The sequence below is a fragment of the Lontra canadensis genome, unplaced genomic scaffold, assembly GCF_010015895.1.
Source record: "Lontra canadensis isolate GAN:19392208 unplaced genomic scaffold, GSC_riverotter_1.0 scaffold33, whole genome shotgun sequence".
In the NCBI taxonomy this organism is placed as follows: domain Eukaryota; kingdom Metazoa; phylum Chordata; class Mammalia; order Carnivora; family Mustelidae; genus Lontra; species Lontra canadensis.
In genome coordinates, this window is record NW_022631027.1 from 2,675,500 (window position 1) to 2,699,524 (window position 24,025).

The following is a 24,025-nucleotide window of genomic DNA, read 5'->3' on the forward strand; positions in this document are numbered from 1 at the left end:
TTCAAAAGTTCCACTATCCAAAAGGAAGTACCACATGTAAGTAATTACAGTATATAATAGTGGTATGTTCAAGTTACTTTAGAAACAGTAGATGAGAACCACTTAACTTCCAGAAGAAGTCATTACTCGATATGAGATTTGAGGGAGGACTTGGAATTTAGAAGGGAATTACTTTCTAGGGAAGATGATGTGGGTAAACCCAGCAGATACAGAATAAGGAACTGTTTAATAGCATGGCTTATTCTAAGGAGTATAAGTGCTATTGTATGGCTGTAGCAGAAACTCTGAGCTTATTTCTTATCCAATATATCTGAAGTAGGGAGAATACACTCTTAACATTTGCAGTCACCTTCAGTGGAAGGCCATGCCCTCATGGGTGAACAAATCTCAATCTCCAGAAAAGCACATTTATTTTTGGGAAAAGTCTTCCAGGTGATTCCAACAAGACTTTTTTTTTTTTTTTTTCCCCTGTTCCCTACCAGTAGAGCTTTAAGCAAGTGAGGTGTAGTGAGAGGTATAGCATTAAGCAGTTGAGATTCTATCTTATGAGATATATGGAGCTACTGAAAGACTTTTAGCAGAGTAAATACATGATCAGATTTGAAGTTTAGAAAGTTCATATTCATCTTTCTTAGACTTGAAGAATTCATTAGAGAAGGGTCAAGTGTATAGGTAGCAAGTTTAAATAGGCTTTGGTAGGAGTCCAGGTGAAACATGCTTCATTCCTCTTGTAACAGCAGTGAAAGCAAAGAAGACAGTCAAGCTATTTAGGTAGAATAAATATGTGGTGTCTTGATATGAGAAAGAAAGAGTTGAAGATGATTCTTAGGTTGGTTATGTAGGCAGATTGGTGAATGGTGGTGCCCCTTCACACAGATAGGTAATTCATGATGGGGAGCAAATTTAGGGTAGGAGTAATGAATTCATTTTCTTGGTAAAAATCATCTCCAGGACCTGGTTATTATATTCTTCATAACAAAATTACTACCCTAATACACATTATAGCCAGAGTTGTCCTTTCAAAAGCCAAGTCAGATATTTTCAACTCATGTTTCAAAACCTTCTGTTGGCTTTCTGGCAAGCTTAGAACAAAATCCAGAGTCCTTATTGTGGCTTACAAATTCATACATGACTTACCCTGGCTACCTTCTGATTTTATCCTTTAAAACACTTACATTCTCTCTTATTACACTCTAGCTATATCAGCTTCTTTGCTATCTCTTGAACATACCAAGCACATTCTTACCTTAGAGGCTTTGCATTTACTGTGTCTCTGCCTAGATGTCTCCGCTGAAGTACTTTTCATGGGGCTTTTTCTCTCACTTCGTTACAGTCACTGCTAGATGCTAACACTTCAGCAAGCTCTTTACTACTGTATAAAATATCAGCCCCTGTCTCTTCTTGTCTCTTTCATTGCATTACTACTACCTGAAATTATAATTTATATAATTTCTTTATCATCTTTATCAACATTAGAATGTAAATTTCTTGGCTGTAGGTAGCACCATTGGTTTTCAGAATAATCTGGGGGCTTCATAAGACATGTTGAAGAGATGTTTCCCATAGATGTATTCAGGTGACAAGCTATTTATTAAAATTTGGGGTTCTTGTTAACCTCTTTAAATGTACCCAAGTCTTTTCAAAACTTTTTCTCATTTGAAAGTATCTGATCATCTATCTTCTCCTCACTCTCCTCAATGGTTCTATTCTTGATATAGTCCAGTCTCATCTGTATTAATAGCCCATAAAACCTTTCTGGATTTCCTGAGCTAAAATTGATCCCATCTTCCTTTGAATTTTCTTTGACTACTTTAAACATTCTGATATATACATAATTATTTGTATCTATTCAGTAAAATTATAGGTTTGTAAAGGTAGCATCCTAACTGATTAATCTTTGTATTTTCACTGGATGTGACCATAATTAATACATGTAAAGTAAGCCATAAGTATATGATGGAAAAATAAAGATAATGATTGGTTTATTTATTTCTGAAATCTGTGTGTGATGTTGTTTATCTGTTATGAAGGTCCCACTATGACTTGCAAAACAGTAATGGTTATTTTTTATAAAACAAAATATTACATAATTGGAAAATACAAAATTTTTAACTTAAGATTTTAAAATACTGTACATTTAAAATATAACAGGCATTGTAGAGTGCTAATTACCAATAGAACCATATGAAATTACTATCTTTTTAGTTCAAAATTAGTCACATATTGGCATTTTCTTATGATTCAATCTAACATACATAAAAATCTTTCCAAAACCTTACCATAAAGGCCAGTATTTCTGTAATTCTTAAACCAGTTTGTATACTTTAGACCTACCTTATCTCTTGTTTTGAATATATTAGGTGCTCAGTAAAAAATCTGTTGAATTCCTAGAAGCATAAAATAGACCATAAAAATTTATTGAATGCTGGAAAGCATAAGACTGACATGTAGTAATTGTAAATCACCTGTGACAGGTAATATCCAGTGTCAGTTTTAAAAGCTTTCATCATACTTTGACATCTGTGCAGATCTTCCAGAAATCTGGGAAAAGTCGATTAATTTTAAAATGAACTAATGCTCTTCTTTGCATGTTGAATTGAAATAGTTAAGAAAGTATTTCCAGGGGTACATGGGTGGCTCAGTGGATTAAAGCCTCTGCCTTCAGCTCCGGTCATGATCCCAGGGTCCTGGGGTTGAGCCCCACATCCATCTCTCTGCTCAGCAGGAAGCCTGCTTCCCTTCCTCTCTCTGCCTGCCTCTCTGCCTATGTGTGATCTTTGTCTGTCAGATAAATAAAAATCTTAAAAAAAAAAAAAAAGTATTTCCAAAGAAGTAAATGACAGAACTGCTATCTTCTCTCGTGGTAATAAAAATAATAAAAGGAGTAGCTTAATTGAAAAGCATAGTATTATACAGTTTGCTTAATATTTATACATATTTATACTAGGACTTCATTACCTTAATAATTATTTTTATTACTCTAAAAGAGAACATTTTAATGCCAATCAAGTGCTAGGCAGTATGATTTTAGTTTTATCTAATGCTTACAAATCTCCATGTTTTAGAGAGTGGTATCCCCATTTACATAATTTCTGCAAGAAACCTAAAGTTTTCGGAAGATAGATAACTAACCCAAGGTTAAAAATACAGTTAAGACTTGAACCCCGGTCTGTCTGATTGCAAAACATGTTTGCCTCATTAAATTAGGAGCTTTGGAATACTAATTTTTTCCTCTTACTCCAATGAGGTCTCAAAGAAATAGAAAAGCTATTTTAAATCTTCAGTTTGTCTGATGCACCTAATACTGGAAAGGAAAAATTAAAGTAAAAGTAAAGTATTTTCATTTTAAATCTGGAAGGTGAATAGGCTTATTCTTAAAAGCATATATAATTAGTCATAACCAAACACCAAACTCAAGCAAGTATTTTTAATGGTAAAGCAGAATTAACAAATACAGTGTGTGTGTGTGTGTGTGTGTGTGTGTACTTCATGGTGTAAATTGATATTTAAGAGATATTTAATTTGATATTTAATTTACATATAGTAAACTCTGCTGCCCAACTCCTTTGGTTTAAAATCTAAATATTTAATAAAGAATGAAATCTGACTAGAAGATCTTTCCTAAATTGACCTTAGGAGCAGGAAAGAAGTGGTAGAAAAATATGAAAATAAGTTTGCAAACTGCTTTTTCTTCCACTATATTTAGCCAGACTAGTTTAGTATTTATCATAAAATATGTCAGCTCACTTTCTGTTTTTCCTTATATAATGTCGTCATTGTCTGTCTCACCCCACATCTTCACCCTCCCCCTTTTTTTTAATATCCTATGTTATTTCCAAACCAGTACTGACTGCCTTGGTGATAAAAGTAGAGAAGCCTAAATAATAAGCAAAAATTAGTCTTTCTTGTGAATAAATGTTTCCTAACTTGATGTACAGCTTTATCATTTCTTTTTTTGTGGATTGAAAAGCACTAGACTTTGACAACTAATATAACTAACCAGGAGATGGTATTACCTTCTGTTACTTGTTACATATGAAATTTTTGGAAGAAATTACTGTTTTATTTTCTATGGCTGCTGCAATAAATCATCATAAATTTAGTGGCTTAAAACGACATAACTTTATTATTTTACAATTTTGTGATTGAGAAGTCTCATAGATCTCACTGAGTTAAAAATCAGGCATTGGTAGAGCTGCATTCCCTTCTGAAGGAGGTAGAGGATAATTTGTTTCCTTGCTCTTTCTAGCATCCAGAGGCTGCCCACATTTCTTAGCTTATGGCCCTCTTCTCAGTCTTTGAAGTCAACAGCAGTGCATAGAGTTCTTACATTACTCTGCCCTCTTCTTCTGCCTTCTCTTCTACATTTAAGGAGCCTTGTGATTACTTTGGGTCTACCTGGATAATCCAGGAAATGATCTCTATTTTAAGTTTGAGCAATTAACAACCTTAATTCCATCTGCTCTCTTAGTTCTCCTTTGCCATGTAAGGTAACATTTGTAAGGTTCTAGGATTAGGACATGGACATCTTTGGGTGGATCGTTACTTAGCTGACCACAGTTCCAAAAATGGTAAGTTTTTGTGACTCTCTGTCAGTAGCATTCATTGTTATTTGAAACTAAACTGAAGTATGATAGTAACATTATTTCATGTAATTCACCTTTCTTGAAGTTGAAAGAAGTAAAAGAAGTGTACTCACTATAATTTCCTCTTACTTTATTGAGACAGTCTTATTTTTTGACATTCAAGAATTTCAAGAAACCTTTCTCATTATCTCACCAATGTTGACAAATGCTGTTTCTTGTTTCCTTTCTCAGATTTATCACAGATACCATATATGATTAGTTTTAAAAATTTGCCTTCCTATGTGAAACACTGTAAGATTGTAACTGTATTGTTATGGGAGAGGAAGAGGTTTTCAAAATGTTCAGGCGCAGTCACTGAGGCATCTCTGTCACGTACAGTGCTTCTGAGTATGAGAATTACTGACCATGGTCTGGGAAAATTCTTTGTATTTTGTGTAAAGCAGGAAAAGAGAAAATTACAAATGTGAATTTGGAGTTTTTTAAAACAGTAGTAAAATTCACTTGCTTTCACTCAAATTATCCTAATTTGTGGAGTTGTTTTTCTCATTTATAGTGCTAGCAGTTCGGTGGCTTTTTAAAATAAATGTAACTACAGGTATATCTATTTATATTTAAAATAAGTATATCTACTTACAAGTGTTCTTTTAACTCTGTTTTTCACTTGCTGATAATCATTTGATCTTACTTAGGAGCTATGAAAATGTTTTGTCTTTTCACCTGCTTACCTTTTCAAACTTATTTTAATAGGATCGGAAACTCCATGGCACAGCTCAGCAATTGCTCCAGGACAGCAAGACAAAAATAGAAGTGATACGAATGCAGATTCTTCAGGCAGTCCAGACCAATGAATTGGCTTTTGATAATGGTGATGGAATAGAGATAAATTGTCATTCTTATTATTATGGGCATGGTGCTTAATAAATGTTACGTAGGAGAGAAGCAGTTGTTCAAAGTTAAGGAGGAGGAAGCATTATGTTTTTTGATGTTTAGTTTTTATCTTTGAGTTTTGGTGGCTAAAATGGAAGGCTTTTTATTTCAACATTGTATCTATTAAGTATTACTTGAGTGTTTATTGACTTAATAAGTAACTTTTAAGTCATAGGAATTTTTTTTTTCATGAATTTTAGTCACTTCACATGAAAATACCAAATAAATGGGTCAATTGCTTTTTTTTTTTTTCCCCTCTAGCAAAACCTGTCATAAGTCCTCTTGAACTTCGGATGGAAGAATTAAGGCATCATTTTAGGATAGAGTTTGCAGTAGCAGAAGGTGCAAAGAATGTAATGAAATTACTTGGCTCAGGAAAAGTAACAGACAGAAAAGCACTTTCAGAAGTAATTTTAAATAAATATTTTAACTTAACAAATATATTATTCAAAGAATGTAATTATTTAAATAACAATTGTCTTTTCGCTGTTCAAGGCCCAAGCAAGATTTAATGAATCAAGTCAGAAGTTGGACCTTTTAAAGTATTCATTAGAACAAAGATTAAATGAACTTCCCAAGAATCATCCCAAAAGCAGTATTATTATTGAGGAGCTTTCACTTGTTGCATCACCAACACTAAGTCCACGTCAAAGTATGATATCCACACAAAACCAATATAGTACACTATCCAAACCAGCAGCACTAACAGGTAGGTTGCGTACATCTCCTAATTATTTTTGATGCCTTCTTCTCTGTTTACATCTGGTCCTGGTTTAATAAATGAATAAGAAAGTATGCACAGATTTTTAAAACATTGTGATAATTTACACATCACGTAAAATTTATTATTTTAACTATTTAAAAATATACAATTCAGGGGCGCCTGGGTGGCTCAGTGGGTTAAGCCGCTGCCTTCGGCTCAGGTCATGATCTCAGGGTCCTGGGATCGAGCCCCGCATTGGGCTCTCTGCTCAGCAGGGAGCCTGCTTCCCTTCCTCTCTCTTTGCCTGCCTCTCTGCCTACTTGTGATCTCTCTCTGTCAAATAAATAAATAAAGTCTTTAAAAATATATATATATACAATTCAGAAGTATTTATTTACAGTGTTGTATAACCATAATCACTTTTTGTAGTTCCAAAACATTTTCATCATCCTAAAAGGAAACCCTGTATCCATTAAGTAGTTTCTCCCCATACCCCCAGCCTCTGGCAACCACTATTGACTTTCTCTCTGTGTAGATTTGTCTTCTAGATATTACCTATAAGTAGAATTACATAATTTGTGGCCTTCCATGTCTGGCTTCTTTCACTTAGTGTTCTAGTCTCAAGCTTTGTTCTTGTAGCATATACCAGTATTTCATTCCTTTTTATGGTAAATAATATTCCTTTGTATGTGGATCTATACTGAGTTTTGTTTATCCATTCATCAGTGGGTGGATATTTGGGTTGTTTAGGTTGTTTCCACCTGTTGACTGTTGTGAATAGTGTTGTTATGAACATTTGTGTTTAGGTTTTTTTTTTTTTTTTTTTGGAACGTCTGTTTTCACTTATTTGGGGTATATACCTAGGAGTATAATTAGCAGGTCACGATAATTTTGTGTTTATATTTTTGAGGAGTAGTCAGACTTTTCCGCAATGGCTGCATCATCATTTTATGTCATTTATCATTTTGTTCCCAAGAGCACACATCCTTACCAACACTTTCCATTTTTTTATTCTTACTATTTCCATTTTCATGTGTCCATTGTTGAAAGTGGGGCAATCTCTAATTATTTTGTGTGCCTATTTCACCTTTTAATTATGTAATTGTTTGCTTCATGTATTTTTGGGCTCTGTTGTTAAGTGCACATGTTTGTAATATTTTTATATCTTCTTGATGGATTGACTCTTATCAAAATGTAATGTCCTTCTTTGTCTCCTGTAATAATTTTGGATTGAAAGTCTATTTTGTCTGATAATAGTCTAGCTATCCCAGCTTTCTTTTCCTTATTACTATTTGCACTGAATATCTTTTCCTATCCTTTCATTTTTAATCTGTTTGGGTCTTTGGATCTAAAATAAGCCTTTTTAGATAGCCTATAATCATGTTTTTTTAATCGGTTCTGCCAGTCTCTCCCTTTTACTTGAACAGTGTAATCCATGTATATTTAAGGTAATTACTTACGTGGCAATGCAATTCTGATGCTAACTACATAGAGTTGGGTCAGAGTTTATAAGTTAATGGCACAGTCCCCCCCCAAGACTGCCTTCCTTTCCAACACAAGTTGTAAGCTTGGAGTTTCCCCAACTATCCACACTTTTGACAAACAGGCTACAGATCAGGGATTCCCACTGCCACCTCAGGCTCTATAATTTTATAGAAAACTCAAAGAAGTCAAGAAAGCTCTGTGTTTATTATGATAGTGTTATTACTTCTTAAAAATATAAATTAGAAAAGATACATAAGGAGAGATCTGGGGGTCCCAGATGTGAAGCTTCCTAGTCCTCAGCGTGTATCAGTTTCTGTCACCAACCAGGAATCTCATTCCACTGAGAGTATCCACAGTTTTTATTGTGGCTTTATTATATGGGAGTGACCTGCCACTGGTGAGTGATTCAGCCACTTCATTAAAATCAGTGTCTAATTCCCCACCCCTCTCTGAAGGTCAGGAGGTCAAGTTAATATTATGTGGCACCACCCCTTTAACCATATGGTTGTATTTCTGGCATAGCTGGCCCCCATCCAGAAACTGTGTAGGGGCCCATCATGAATCACTTTGTTAGTATAAACCCATCTGAGGTCTGAGGGGCCCACCAAGAAATGAAGACACTGTTGTCACTGGGGAAATAGCAATGATTTAAAGGTTTGCTCCCAGGAGCCATGAACAAAAACCAGCCAAATCCTTTATTATACAATAAAAAGGCTTACTTCTGCCATTTTGCTATTTGTTTTCTACAGGTCTTAATCTTTTTTTTCCCCCTGAATTCTTCTGATAGTGCTTTCTTTTGTGTTTGAATTTTTCTAGTTTACCTTCTTGATTCCCTTGTTTCCTTTACTGTGTATTTTTTAGTTCTGTTCTCAGTGGTTTCCCTGGTGATTAATATCCTGAATTTATGAGTCTTTACCACTTTACCTTCAATAGCCTACAAAAACTCCACTCCTATATAGCTGTGTCTCCCTGTCTTTATGTTGTTGTTGTATCACAGATTACATGTTTATATACTGTATGCCCATTAGATTACATTGTAAGTACTGTTTTATGCATCTGTCTTTTAAGTAATAAAGGAAACAAAGAGTTTACAAATCAGAAATAGTATTACTGGCTCTTATATTTACCTGTGTAGTTAGTTTCACTGGTATTTTTTTTCTCCCAGTTTCAAGTTACTGTCTAATGTCCTTTCATTTCAATCAGAATGACTTATTTTAGCACTTCTGGGCAGATCTACTAGTTACAAACTCCCTTAACTTTGATTTTTCTGGGAATCACTTTATTTTTGAAGGTTAGTTTTGTGATACATGGAAAACTTGGTTGACAGTTTTTTCTTTCATTAATTTACAAATGTCATTCCAGTCTCTTCTGGCCTTTGTGCTTTCTGATGAAAAATCAGCTTTTATTCTTACTGAGGATTCCTTTTAAGTGGTGACTTTCTTGTCCCTTGCTATTTTGTAAGATTTCTCTGTCTTTGGTTTTTTTCACAGTTTGATTATAATATGTCTTAAATAGTAATCTTTTAGAGTTTACTCTGTTTGGATTCCTTGAGCTTCTTAATGTGTAGATTCATGTCTTTCATCAAATTTGGGATATTTTCAGACATTAATTCTTCACATATTTTTTCTGCCACTTTATCTTTCTTCTCTCCTGAAACTCCCATAGTGTGTGTGTCTGTATTCTTCATGGTATTCCAGAGGTAACTTTGTTTCTGTTCACTATTTCTTTATAAAAAGAACAAACGTTTATTGATGTACAGACATTTTGTGGACCCAGAGACAGAGGTAAACACAAAAGCAAGCATCAGCTTCCATGGCTTTCAGAAATTAGAAGGGTGAGGAAAGCATCAGAAGTCAGAGTCTTCCGACCCGCAAACTCCTGTGAGCCCTGTCCACAAACATGAATCATGTCTCTCTGGTTTGAAACTGTCAAGATTTCTCCCAAAAGCCTGACTTTAATAGAGCTCAGAAAGAAGCTTCTCATAAGGGTCTTTTAAGTTACTAAGCCAGAAGTCAAATTGGTTAAGTCAGTTACAAACCATCTTTAGTTTCATTGTTTTACTTCCTGCTTTTTATTTTGTTTTGTTTTTAATTAGGAGCATACCCATTTAGTGTTGTTTTATCTTATTGATGAATTACTCTTTTATCGTTACAAATACTCCATCTCTGAAAATACTCTGACATAGAGTTTACTTTGTCTAATATTATTAGAGCCACATTATCCTTCTAATGCCGAATATAACCTAGCAAGAATTTTTTCCTATAATTTTTTCCATCCTTTCATTTTCAATCTATTTTTTTTACTTAAAGTGACATACTTAATATACATTATATAGGTGACTCTTTTCATCTACCCTGAAAATCTTATTGAAGTTGTTAGTCTGTCATATTCCAGCCCCCCTTTTTCCTCCCCCCTTTTTAAACAGCTTTATGTACATAAATTGTACACATTTGATGAGTACAATTTGATAACTTTTGATATACCCCCAAAAGTTTCCATGTGCCCTTTATAAACTTTCCTTTTAATATAATATTATTTTTGATATGTATTTACTGTACAGTCTTGATTTTTGAATAGCATCTTTCCTGCCCTTTGTAGTTCTTCCTGAAACAAACCTTCTATTTTTCCATTTCATCTCCCATAACAGCCTTTTTAGTTTTGCGTGTGTGTGTGTGCGCGCGCATGTGTTTATTGCTTTCTTTAGGGAATCTAGTATGCAATTGAACTTATGTGATCTCTTACCTCCAAAACAGTTTAAAAATTTTATGAAGAAATATTTTCGGGACACCTGGGTGGCTCAGTTGGTTGGGCCGCTGCCTTCGGCTTGGGTCATGGTCCTGGGGTCCTGGGATCGAATCCCACTTTGGGTTCCTTGATCGGTGGGGAGCCTGCTTCTCTCTCTGCCTGCCACTCTGCTTGCTTGTGCTCTCTCTCTATCTGACAAATAAATACATAAATAAAATCTTTAAAAAATATATTTTCAAATCCTTTCACTCTACGCTTTTGTATTCTTGTAATATATTTTACTTCTACATATGCATTAAAAATCATCATCCTTGAGTATTGTTTTCCTTAGAGAGCTAAAAGCTTTATGGATATCATTCATTTTTTGAGTTTATTTTTTCAGAAAATAAGACATTGTCCTATGTATTTAATGACCCATTTATTCTTTCTGTTTTCCTTTCCTCTTCTTGTACTTGAGATTTTCTCTGTTATTATTTCCCTTTGGCTATAAAGTTTCTTTTAGCATTTACTGTAATGAAGATGTGCTAGAGTGTCATTTTTCATCTTTTTCCTGTATTTTTCAGCTTCGTGTTTTAAGAATATTATTAGTGGATGTATTTTTTCTTTCTTTCAGATCTTTAAAAATGTTTTCTTCTGGCGTCTATTTTTCTATTATAAAAAGTAGGCTATGATTTTTATCAGTATACCTCTTACTGCAATGACACTCGTTACCCAGTCGCTTCAATAACAGAATTATATTCAACCCCCTTCATTTTTGTTTTGTTTTTTTTTCCCCTCTCTGTTCCTATGACTAGGTACTTTTAATTGACCATTCTTCAATTTGCCAATTCTTCTGCCTGCTCAGATCTACTATTGAACTTCCCTAGTAAATTTTTATTCAGTGCTATACTTTCCGGCTCTAGAATTTCATTTGATTCTTTTTTATAATTCTGTATCTTTCTTAATACCCTCTATTTGCCAAAACACCATTCTTTCATTTGTTTGTTTTGGGTTTTGTTTTCATTTGTTTTTGTTTTGGGTTTTTTTTTGGGGGGGGGGTGGCGGGTAGGCCTTTGAAAGTTGATATAAAGTCCTTATCAGTAAATCCCATGTCTTGGCTTCCTCAGTTTCTGTTAATTTCTGCCTTTCTTGTTAATTAGCCATATTCTGTTTTCTGCCTTGTATCATCATTTCCTATTAAAAACTGAATATTGTGAATATTATAATGTGTAACTCTGAAAGATACTCCCCTTCTCTAGAATTTCTTGTTATTTGTGTGGGATGTAGTTGTTAGGGGCTTTTATAAGCTATTTTGTAAAGATTGTATTTATTGTCATGTATGGTCACAGAAGTCTCCATTAAATTAGTGGTCAGCTAGTGTTTTGACAGATATTTAATGCATGCAGGCAAAAAGAAAAAAAAAAAAAAAAGCCCTGCTTTTGCATCTGAGCTCTGTGCTTGTGTGCTGGGGCATATCCTCAGTGGTTACCAAGACATTTTAACAACTCTGCCTTTGCTCACACAGAACTTGGAGATCAGTCAGATGTGAGAGCTTGGGGTTTTCTTGGGTCTTTTCTGAGGATGTCTTCTGTTTCTTCCTTGCCTTCTAGTTTCCCAGTGGAAGCATTGCAAACTCCTTGTTCCTCAAAACATCTCACTTCCTATATTCTCTTCCAGGACTCTTTGGGATATCTTATTGTTTGTCCCAATTGATATCCTTTTCCCCAGGCTGCAGTGACTAGTTCGTTTGCTGTTAAATGCTTTCCACTTAGCTATTTCTCTGTCCTGAGCGATTTCCTAGTTAAGCAAAAAACCAGCCAATCAAAAACAAAAAAAAAACATGCCTTTGTGTTAGTCCCTTAAGGAGCCCTCAGTTAGGTCAAAGCAGACAATCATATGTCCTTGAGAATGAATTTTTCTCTGTAGATTGCAATATTGAAGACCATCACCAAGCCATTTAGGTAAGGGGAAGATGAGGCAAAGGTAAGTTAAAATGCCACAGAGCTCTCCCATTGAGTACTCATTGCTTTTTTTATTAACCATTTGCTTGGTTGCAGTAAACCTTTAACTATTTTATAGATACCTCATACAGTTGATTCTGTTTTTGCTAACTTTTGGTTAGTTTGTTTCCTATGTTTCTGTGAAGAAAGTGCCTATAGACTTTGCTACTCCACCATTTTCTCTGACCATCAGCTACGAAGGTTTTTGTGGTCCACACGAATGTGACATATTTTTGTTACACTGACTTCTGTCGCCCTTAGAAATCCTTAAATTATCATTGTCAGTGAGGGCTTTTCCTTAAAAACAAGGTCATTCAATATTTTAAAGATGTGAAGCTGTTCTTCAGAATTGCATAGCATACTGTCACATTCTAGTAGCTTTGAGTATCATTGATCAGTTTTATATTATGGCAGACTTCTATATTAAAACTTGAAGGACAAATTTATGGTTAAACGAGTTGTTGCCACTATTAGTTTCAGTCTAAACCTGCAGTTACCAAATTGAGTTTATAAATCTGAGGCATCCTAGGATGCCAGAATGAATTCACAGGGTACAATGGGGTATTTTAACTTTTTGAGGGAAACACAGTGTTATTTCACTTCGCAGCGTTAATATTTAAACTACTAATTCAAGGTAGTTACAGTTTCAGCAAGAGGTAGAGCTATATTCCTTTCAGTGATGTCATACAGTAATGAAGCTGGGTTTGCCTGCATTGCTGTGATAATCAATACCATGTGAAAAATCAGTGTGGAATAGAAAAGAAAGTGGCGGTTTCCAGTCTAGTTTCAGAGTTTGAGAAACTAGCTATACTGTGCTTAGTAGGTGCAGACATCCCATTAGGAAGTAACCATGGTTATTTACAAATGAAATAAGATTACTTTTTCTTTCAAGTTATATGTATTATTTTTGTAAATAATTATTAATTTGTTGCAATATCCTTTGAAACAACTGTTAGGTATATCTTTTAGACTAGGAGCACAGTGAAAAAATTGAGACACTAGGGTACCATGAAACAAGGCTTGGGGAACCTTTGGTCAAAATCCTCCATTTTATTTGAACTGTTTTAAATATTAAAGTGTTTATCTTTCTAGTCACATCATCTATAATTCCTACCATGAATCTTCTGTTAAAATTAAACTGGTTTGTGCACACTCCTTGTTTAATATCCTTGCCTTATTACCTATCTTACTCTATTTTTTAAAATCAGAACTGCAATATAGACCTGGGAGGAACAAAGACCTTATCATCTACCTACATGTAATTCTAACCCCTAGCCCTGGACACTTTATAGATTCAGGATATACTTGGTAAAGTTTATTTGGTGATAAAGAAGAAACTGTACTTACTACTTAAGTTTTGCCATTGTATGGCTCAGTGCTGAACACAATAATATTTGAGAGTTTCTGAATGATTCATTGATAAAATATGGTTGTCAGTATTTAGAAATCAACAATATTTCTAGAGGAGTAATAAAGCCTTGTTTTAGAAAACCATCTGATATGACTGGAAATTTTTTTTTCCTTTTCTACTTGTTGGCTCCTCTCCCCAGTTCTTTAACCTCTTCCATTCTGTCTTTTCCAGTTCTTATTGCCTTATTGAACCATATTCAATATGATGTAAATCACCAGTATAAAAGAATCTTTCAATTCTTAAGTCATTTTGGTTTTTGCAAAAATTCTTCTAAATTCCTGCTGAAACTTATAATTAATTCCTGATGAACCTTAAACTAAATAAGGAGTAACTAGGAAGAGAAATAGTATTGGCCTTAATAAAGGATTAGACACAATGAAGAATTATCATGAACAAGTAGTAGGAACATTTACTCTCCTGAGTTTCTCACTGCATTCTATTATTTGTGATTTGTCTCATTTATACTCTGATTTCTTTTGTGATTGTATGGTTATAAATTGAAATTTGCAAATTTAGTGCTATTTTGATCTAAGGTATTGAATTTTTTGGTCCACGTTTTGAGACATTTGCTAGTTTTTATGAAAGATTTCCTCAGAATTAAAAAAAAAATGTTGTACCAAGATGAAATACTGAATTAGTAAGATGGATATGAAATAGTTTCTCAGGAACATTAAAAAAATAAAGGATTTACTTGTTCTAATGGAATTCATAGCTACTGCTTATGGATACAAACATTTATTTCTTGAATTGCTTGTTTTAAAAATTGCATATTGTGGGTTATAAAAATAAAATAACTTTAAGCTATTTCTAATATGGTTATTTGCAATTGCAACTGTGTCACCTCATAAAAGAAATTTCTAGATGCTTAATAAAGATCTTAAATCCCTTCCAATTTCTTCTTCCTAAGTGAAAGCAGGTGCTGAGCATTGTCATCTCCTGATATATTGAAATTACTAAAATATTTAATAAGCTACCAGGGTTTAAGTAGTGAACAGATGTTTTCACTTTCCCCAGGATGACTTCTACAGCTAAGCCTTTACAATGGAAAGGAGCTAAGTTTGCCAGTTTAAGAAAAAAATCCAAATAAAACACACAAACCCAACAAGTTGTTTTTCTAAAATAAAATTAAAATTCTGTCTATTAATCTGTCTTAACCCTTTACAATTAGAGAATATGTCCAAAGCCTGACCAAGCATGAAATTGAAGCTTCCCCCTCCATCTTTAGTAACTTTATTGAGACATAATTTACATACCATAGAATTCACTACTTTAAGTACAGTTTTAGGATTTTTAGGAAATGTATATAGTTGTGGCACCATCATCAACCTCCAGTTTTATTTGAAGTGTATAGCTTCAAGGTTTTTATCATAAATTTACAGTTGTTAAACCATCACAACAGTCAAGATAATGAATATCTTCATCATTCCTTAAAGTGTTCTTGTGTGCCTCTGTGTAATCCCTTTTTCCTGTTCTTATGTTCTTCCTACGCACATCCGTCTTCAGGCAATCACTGACCAGATTCTGTCACTTGCTATTAGTTTGTATTTTGTGGAGTTTTATATAAATGGAATCATAGAGTATATACTATTTTCTTTGGGGAGAGGGATTTCTGGCCTTTTTCACTCTGAATAATTACTTTGATATTCATCTGTGTTGCCTCTATCAATAATTCCTCTCTACTATTGGTAGTATTCAGTTGTGTGAATATTTCAGAGTTTATTTATCCATTCACCCATGATAGATATTTGAGTTGTTTCCATTCTGTATTTTTCCAGATATAGCTGTTAATAACATCCTTGTGCAATTTTTGCGTAAATGTACATTTCAGTTGGGTAAATACCTAGGAATGATATGTCTGGATCTTACGGTAATTACTGATAATGGATTCTTTACCCATTTTTATATCTGAAAAGTCTTCATTTTTAAAAAGTATTTTCAGGGGTGCCTGGGTGACTCAGCGGGTTAAGCCTCTCCCTTCGGCTCAGGTCATGATCCCAGGGTTCTGGGATCAAGCCCCGTATCGGGCTTTCTGCTCGGCAGGGAGCCTGCTTCCCCACCTCTGTCTCTGCCTACCTCTCTGCCTACTTGTGATCTCTGTCAAATAAATAAATAAAATCTTTAAAAAAAAAAAAAAGGTATTTTCAGTGAGTCTAGAATTTCTATGTTCACAGTTTATTTGCTTGTTCATTTCCTCAGTACTTTAAAGTTGTTGCTTCTCTGTCTTCCTTTCACTGTTTCTAATGAGAAATCCACTGCCATCCTAATCTTTGTATGTGTCTTTTTTTCCCTGGCTACTTTTAATATTTTCTCTTTATTATTTGTTTTGAGAAATTAGATTATGGTATGCTTTCATGTAATTTACTTATTTTTCTTTTGTATGGTGTTCATTGAAATTCTTGGGTACTTATAGTTTTCATCAAATGTGGAAAATTTTAAGCTATTATTTTTTCAGATATATTTCTGTTTCCATTCTCTCTGCTCTTCATCAGGGACTAAATGGCACATATATTGGGCCACTTGAAGTTAAACTCACAGTTTTACATATGTACTGTTTTGTTTTTTCCCTCAAGTCTTTCTGTCTCTTATTTCTGATCATTTCTATATCATTGCTATAGCTTCAACTTCACTAGCCTTTTCTTTGCAATGTATAATCTGCCACCAGTCCCATCCCAGTGTATTTTTCCTTAAATCTCAAACATGTTAGTTTTTAATCTCTAAAATTTTGTTTTGGATCTTTTTTATTCCATATCTCTATTTAACTTTTTGAACAGATGGAATATAATTATAATTAACTATGAATGTGTTTATCTGCTAATCCTAACCTTTACGTCTGTTTCAGATTGATTTTTAATTGATTTTTTTTTCTTATTATGGGTCTTACTTTTGTGTTTATCTTTTTGCCTGGTAGAGTAGGCAGAATTTTAAGAATGACTTTTGGAACCCCTCTCCTCTGAATACGAGATATCACTCCAGTGATAGTATTATGTTTATGGGACAGGGGATTTTGCCTATGTGATTAAGGTTACTGATCAGTTGGCTTTGAGTTAACATAAAGAGGAATGATCTGGGTAGGCCCAATATGATCACGAGTCCCCCAGAAGTAGAGAATCTTCTCTGCCAGTGGCAGATGAGGAAGAAAGGTCTGAATCATGAAAAAGATTATATGGGCCTTGCTGGCTTGAAGATAAGAGAGGGCCTGCCATATAGTAAGGAATTCAGGTGGCCTTAAGAACAGGAAAACAACCCCTGGCCATCATCTAGCAAAGAAATAGGGACCCCAATCCTATGTCTGCTACAAACTGAATTCTTCCATCAACCTGAATAAGCTTGGAAGCAGATTCTTAAGAGCTTCCAGAAAAGAGCCTTCCTGGCAGACATGATGATTTCAGCCTTGTGAGATTTCTAGCAGAGAGTACAGGCAACCTTCGTAGACTCTGACCTACAGAATTGTGATGTAATAAATAGGTGTCGTTTTTAGCCACTGTATTTGTGGTAATTGGTAATCCAGCAATAGAAAACAAATGTGCCTGTTAGTCTCTGCTTAGATGCCAGACATTGAGTTTTAGCTTCTTGGGTGCTGGATATTTTTGTATTCTTGAAAATGGTCTTGAACTTTGTTCTAGGTCACAGTTAGATTACCTATAAATAATTTGATCTTAGTGTTGCATTTAAGATTTATTATGCATAACAGAACATCATTTAGTCTAAGGATTATTATTCTCTACTACTGGGGCAAGACTGAATACTTGATCAGGAGAACCCTCCCATCTTAGTTTTACATCTGGAGAGCTGTTTTCTTTTATACTGCCTGTGAATTCTAGCCACCTTGATCAGTTCTGTGTCAGTACTCTCGGTTCTAGCTCCTTAACTCAAGGTAGTACTCTTGGCTGCACCTGAGCTCCCCCTCCTGCACTATGCCTTTGATGTATTCAAGGCAGTAAACACAAGCAGTGTTAAGGTTCATGTCATTTATTTCCCATCTTGAGTATATGTTCTTCATTGCCTGACATCCAGTGTCTTTAGCACTTTTTTCACATATTTTGCTTAATTTTATTTTTAGTTTGAGTTGAGCATAAATCCATGCTTTTTTACTTTGTTAAAAATCCTTTGGTTACCTTAAATAATTAAAATTTTTAAATTAAGTGAAGCTTTAATTATTTAAGTTTAATGGGACCAGGAAATACTCTTCCTAAAATGTTATTCTCTGTGCAGTATCTAAAATTTTAAGACTGTAGCACCATATTTACATTCTAGTATACTAAGCCTAGCCCAAATGATGACAAAGCCAAATCTTTAGATGACCTCACAGTTCCTCATTTTCATTTGAACACCTTTAGTATTTATTTGCCTAAGGAAATTGTAATTATTTTATGCTTCGATAATTACAGTCCATAATTATTTGGCTTCCTAACTATTAGAATGGAAAGTTAATATTATTTTACATCTGAAATAGACCAGAAACCCGTTTATTTATGCAAAAAAACCCTATAAAGTCCTTTTCCATGTTAACTACATAACTACTAAACACAACTGTTTTTCACATAGTCAGATTTCCTTGTTTCTAATTTCTGTATGTTTATTTTAATAGACACATTATTGGGCTTTATATTTCCCCTCTCACATGGTCTAGCAACAATTCTGTAATTCTTCTATGTAATTATATAAATGATACAAATGAGTATTCAGACATACAATGAAGTTTATGTAACTTGTTCTATGCCCTGCAGACAGTTTTTGGGAGATGCTGTTCTTTCCATAAAATTTCTTATAATTGTATTAAGAATTTTCAAGAGGTTTCTCTAATTAAAACAGGAAATATTATGATTAATTACCTCACAGATCCTCTGGGAGAAGAGATTTTGTTATTTTAGCACATCTTTTTTTTTCTTCCCACTGTTTCTGAATGGGTAACAAAGACATAGTTCTATATTAAGAATTGATGTTCTAAGGTACCTGGGTGGCTCAGGCAGTTAAATGTTTGCCATCAGCATCGATCATGGTCTCAGGGTCCTGGGATCCAGTCTGCATTGGGTTACCTGCTCAGTGGGAGGTCTGCTTCTCCCTCTTCCCCCTCCTTCGTTTGTGCTTGCTCGCTCTCTCAAATTAATAAATAATATATTTTTAAAAAATTGATGTTGTTATTTGATATTTGTTTATGCTAACAGGTACTTTAGAAGTTCGTCTTATGGGCTGTCAAGATATTCTAGAGAATGTCCCTGGACGGTCAAAAGCAACATCAGTAGCACTACCTGGTTGGAGCCCAAGTGAAACCAGATCATCTTTCATGAGCAGAACAAGTAAAAGTAAAAGTGGAAGTAGTCGAAATCTCCTAAAAACCGACGACTTATCCAGTTCAGTAACCAGATTTTTTAAAACTCCTATAACAAATTAAAGGATCTATACAAAGGACTTAGCAATGGGGACAGCAGTAGGAGGAGCCAAAGTTGAACAAAAAGCTTAACAATTATGATTTCTATAATTTAATTTTTAAAGCATTAAAAGCTATACTGTCAGGAAAACAAATGCAACCAAATTTATTGAAATTACCTTAGAAAACTAAATGATATATAGCATTAATTCTTTTAGAAGAACGAAATATCAAGTATCACTCTTCATGCCAAACTGAAAGTGTTCAGAGGCTATTGGATTTGTTACATCTTGATTTTTCAGTGGTATAATGACACTTCTAAACTAACACTGAAATTTTGATAACCCCTGGACCAAACATACTTACTAGGGTAGTAGCTCAATTAGACAAATGGAGGAGTGGGTGGAGGTGGTAAAGTATTATGCAACAAGTTTATGAAGCACTTTAGAGACATTCTAAAATGTAATTATAAACTATGATATAAAGGTGTAACTGGGGAGTGGAAGGGAAAGGCCTGTGATCATTCATCGTACTATAGAGCACAGAGGTGAATATGTCAGTGCTTTCCTATATAAAGATGGAGATTTTAGGAAAAGTATGAAAATAAAAATTGCCTGAGGTAACAAGCTCTATAAAAAGTGTAGAGGCTGAAAAACTGGATGATTGCTATTTATATATAAATATACACATACAAAATAGCATTTAATCTTTGTGTTTTTCTCAAACACAGAGGATAAATTGGGAGCATCTAGTGGGAATGTATGTACATATAAAAGTAGCCATTTAAAATTCAAAAGCTTCAGGATTAGGAAAGACCTTATATTTGTGGCACCTGGGTGGCTCAGTTGCTTAAGCCTCCCACACTTTGTTCCCCCTCAGGTCATGATCTTAGGGTTGTGAGATGGAGGCCCACGTTAGGCTCTACGCTGGGCATGGAGACTGCTTAAGATTCTTCCTCCCTCTCCCTCTGCACCTCTGCCCCCCACCCCAAAAAAGAAAAGGAACAAAAGAAACACCTTACTTTCAGAGGATCATAACACTTTTGTTGCTATTAAACGGTGGTACTTCTGTTTTAAAGGTTTTAAAATACTTAAGCAAGTTTACAAATTGTAATTACAGATGATGTGTGTGCAGTTTTGAAGCTAGATAATACTGTGGTTGGTCAAACGAGCTGGAAACCCATTTCCAATCAGTCATGGGACCAGAAGTTTACACTGGAACTGGACAGGGTAAGATGAAAACATTTTACTTGAATCTCCATTATATTTGTCATTCATTTTGAATGTGTATTTTCTGTTTTAGAAGACTTAGAAAAGTTTTTATTTTTAACGCAATGAACGAAGAACCTAGGTATTTTTGACATTCCTAATCTGGTGAGTTATAGAAGTCTACCTTAAGACAGAGGTGAACATCAGACTACTGCAGTAGCTTTTGCTTGTGCAGTGATTTGAAAATGTCTAGTTTGTATGAACCTAAAAGACAACCGAGTGAGAGCTAATACTGAAATGTATTTATTTTAGTACTATTCTCCCTAACAACTAGGGTGATTCTTCTGATTCACCATTTGTAGTTTATAGTATCAAAGTTGGAGTTGAAATGCACTGATGTGCTCCCTTACCCAGCCATCCATGTGTGTCAGTGGCTTTCATGAATGATGTGAATGGCTGGAATGCGATATGTAGCTTTAGGATCCAGCAGAAGTAAACTTGGTCCACAGCAGATTCAAGTCCATGGTGATAACTTGATTATTTAGATTCTGATCCATCTATTGTGGTGTGGGAAGAAAGTATTAGAACTTACCCCTAATTTTGCCTAAAAAATAAGAAAGATACATTTGTCATTTTTAAATTATATATATTAGTGAAAGCCGATTTACAGTGTTTAATGAAGATGTGAGGTGGTGATTACTGCTCTAGAAGCCTGTACTTTAAAAATATTTTTCCAATTTGTTTCTTTCTTTCTGCATAGCCAACATCCTGATCGGGCCCTCATCACTGCTTTTCTTGGTTCAAAAAATGTTTTTTATACTTGAACAAAATGCTTCATCTTCATATACATTGGTTTGCTTAGCTTTAAAACCACCAGCTATAGTGAGATGTATAAAAAAGATATCGTAGACAAGTGGTAAGAACTTGATTGATGTTGGCTTTTTTTGTTTTTTACTAAAGTAATTTACTAGCTAATCCCCACATGTCTTAATACCAGACTGATTTTCAAACAATACTGCCTTCATCTTGGCATTCATTCTCTCATTTAGGATTATCTATTCTTTAAAAATTATCGTGAAATTACTCATTCAATCAACAAATATTCATTGGTATCTACTATATTCCCAGCATTTCCAGGCAGTAGATTAACAATGAATAAAAAATAAGGTCTTCCAAGGTTCCTCAAGGAACTTAGAAAGTGGTCTTCATACATACCTGATTAGTTGCAGAATTTTTTACCATTAATCTGAAATGTAAGAGTCTGCCACCTCATTTCCCAAATATACCTTTATTTTGATAATTTCAGTTAAAATGATGTTGAGGTCTTAGAATGCTGGACTAAGGTGTTTATACTTGTCGGTATAGGAGATGGGATGGAAGAGATAAAATGGGAAAGTTGATTTTGGAAGTTGTATGAAGAACAGATTTGAGGGAGGAGGAACTAAAGGCATGCATGTTGGTGGCAGCTACTCCAGTGCTGCAACTGTAAGATTAGGAGAGCTTGAAGTAAAATTTGGCAGTAGGAAGAGAAAAGATAATACGTAGAGAATGAAGGAAAAAAGAGCATTAGTAACTAGTTGGATTTCAGTACAAGGGAAGGAATTTGTCTATAATTTGCAAAGAAAATAATGCCCCAGTTATTAGAAAAATATATTGGAAGAGGATGGGTTCTATACCTAGTTACTTAGCAATTAAATAAAGACGTGGAACTAGAAGTCAGGGCTGGATAAGCAGATTCAGAGATATCTGACTAGAGGTCACAGTGAATGCCATCTAGGTGGATAAGATCAGTCCATTCATTTCACAAATATTCATTGAACGTCTTATATATGTACCAGGCTTTTTATTAGGGTCTAGATTTACAAAGATAATATATGCTCATTGCTGTAACAGAACTCCTAGGCTTAATAATCACTGATTTTCTGTTTTTTGCCAAGCACCATTCTAGACCCTAGTAATTACTGATCGAAACTCTGAAGTCCATATACTGAGGAACCTTATATCCTAATGAGGGAAAATAAATAGTAAACAAGTTAAGGAAAAAAAAAAAAACTACAAGTACAGTGAAGGTAGTAAATAGGGTAATAAGGGAGTGGGGACTACTTTAGAGTAATTAGGGAGTCTCTTGAGGAGACTACATTTGACTTGAGACCTGATGAGTGAAAAGTTGCCAGACTTGTAAAGACCCAGCAAGAGTATTCCCAGCAAGAGGGGACAACATATGCACCCCCTGAGGTAGGAGGGAACCTGATATGTTTTAAGAATAAAAATTGTAAAATAGAAGATCAAGGTAAAGTGAAGTAGATGTAGGTATGTGCCGAATCACTAGGATCTTTTTAAGTTAGGAATTGGGAGACAGTTGAAGGGCTTTTATTAGGGGAGTTGACATCATTTGATTTATCTGTAGTAAATGATCTGATAGAAGTAAGTACCATGTACTATAGAAACTGGTAAAAGGCTTATTGACACATAGTGGGAAGGAGTTTGTAAAGGAAACAAAGGTCTAACAACCAACTCTTAAGCAGTATCCCAAGAAAGGTTTGCCTGCCTAAGAGAAGTCAAAAACTTTGAGTTCAATCAAATCATACCTTAGATAAACATTGTAAAAGCTTATCCAGTGAATAATTGCAGGAATTTTGAGGCGATGAAAATCCTATTACATATCAAACAATTGAAAAATGAGCTTTTCAAAAAGTCTATTAAAGAAGAAATTTAGCAAAGATTTTATAACTGTCTTTCAAGTTAAAGGAGGAACATAGGAGGAAAAAGTTAGGGTAGGGATAGCAATGAGATTTTAATTTGTGTGTATTTATTCTAATTGATTAGTAGTGACTTCCTGGAGCTCACCGTTAAGATTCACTGGATGGGTCTTGGTTTTCAGAGATTATACTGATCAAGTAGCAATGTTTGCCACATTCTTGGAGAAGTGGCAAGTAGCACACTATTGTACATGTTCCATCCTTGGACTGACTGTATACTTTGTGGCTGTGGAGGACAAAGCAAAAGTCAATGGATGGCAGATTTTATTTCAGTACAAAGGGTAATTGTTAAAAATGAAACGAGCTACTATAGAAAATAGTAAGTTCTCTCTCAATAAAGTTGAATGAGCAACTTGTAAAAGAGATTTTAAAGGAATTCTTATATGAGAAAAAGTTAAACTTACAAGATTTTTTTTCAACTCTGATATTTCTCTTCAGGGTAGAAGAAGCCAGCATTGTTATGTGCTGTAAACTAGCTGTTTAAATAGTTGGACCAATATAATTCAGTCAGGCCCACTAGAGAGGGAAGTAATAGTTGGGGTTGTTAATATACACAGATATAGTTTTCATGTCTTGTTATATTTGTGGCTTCTTTCTAAACTGTGTGAACACATATAGATATTTATGACCATAAAATGTTTCTTTCAGTTGCCATTCATTTTTAATGTATCAGATTTGCTATAACATTGGCTTCGAAGCCAGGCAAATTGGGCTCATTGTCCATCTAGTACTTACTACCTTTTGAAAATAGACAAGTTACATAACCTTACAACTGGGCTTTTGTTTCATCATCTCTAATGGTGAGCCCTTGAACAACACAGTTTTAAACTATGCAGGTCCACTTAATACATGGA

General features: G+C 34.5%; 1 protein-coding gene across 3 annotated transcripts in view; it reads left to right on the forward strand.

The window, feature by feature from the left end:
- Positions 1–24,025, forward strand: part of PKN2 (protein kinase N2) — a 128,998-nt gene that overhangs the window by 64,799 nt on the left and 40,174 nt on the right. For 2 of the 3 annotated variants that reach the window (XR_004383790.1, XM_032867057.1), the window contains exons 4-8: positions 5,334–5,451; positions 5,775–5,920; positions 6,009–6,222; positions 19,002–19,187; positions 20,324–20,433. Coding sequence is in view for 2 of the 3 variants with exons in the window: in XM_032867057.1 (XP_032722948.1) it covers positions 5,334–5,451; positions 5,775–5,920; positions 6,009–6,222; positions 19,002–19,187; positions 20,324–20,433 (774 nt within the window). In the remaining variant the exon portion in view is untranslated. The remainder of the gene's footprint in view (positions 1–5,333; positions 5,452–5,774; positions 5,921–6,008; positions 6,223–19,001; positions 19,188–20,323; positions 20,434–24,025) is intronic. The other variant, XM_032867059.1, reaches the window with a different exon arrangement.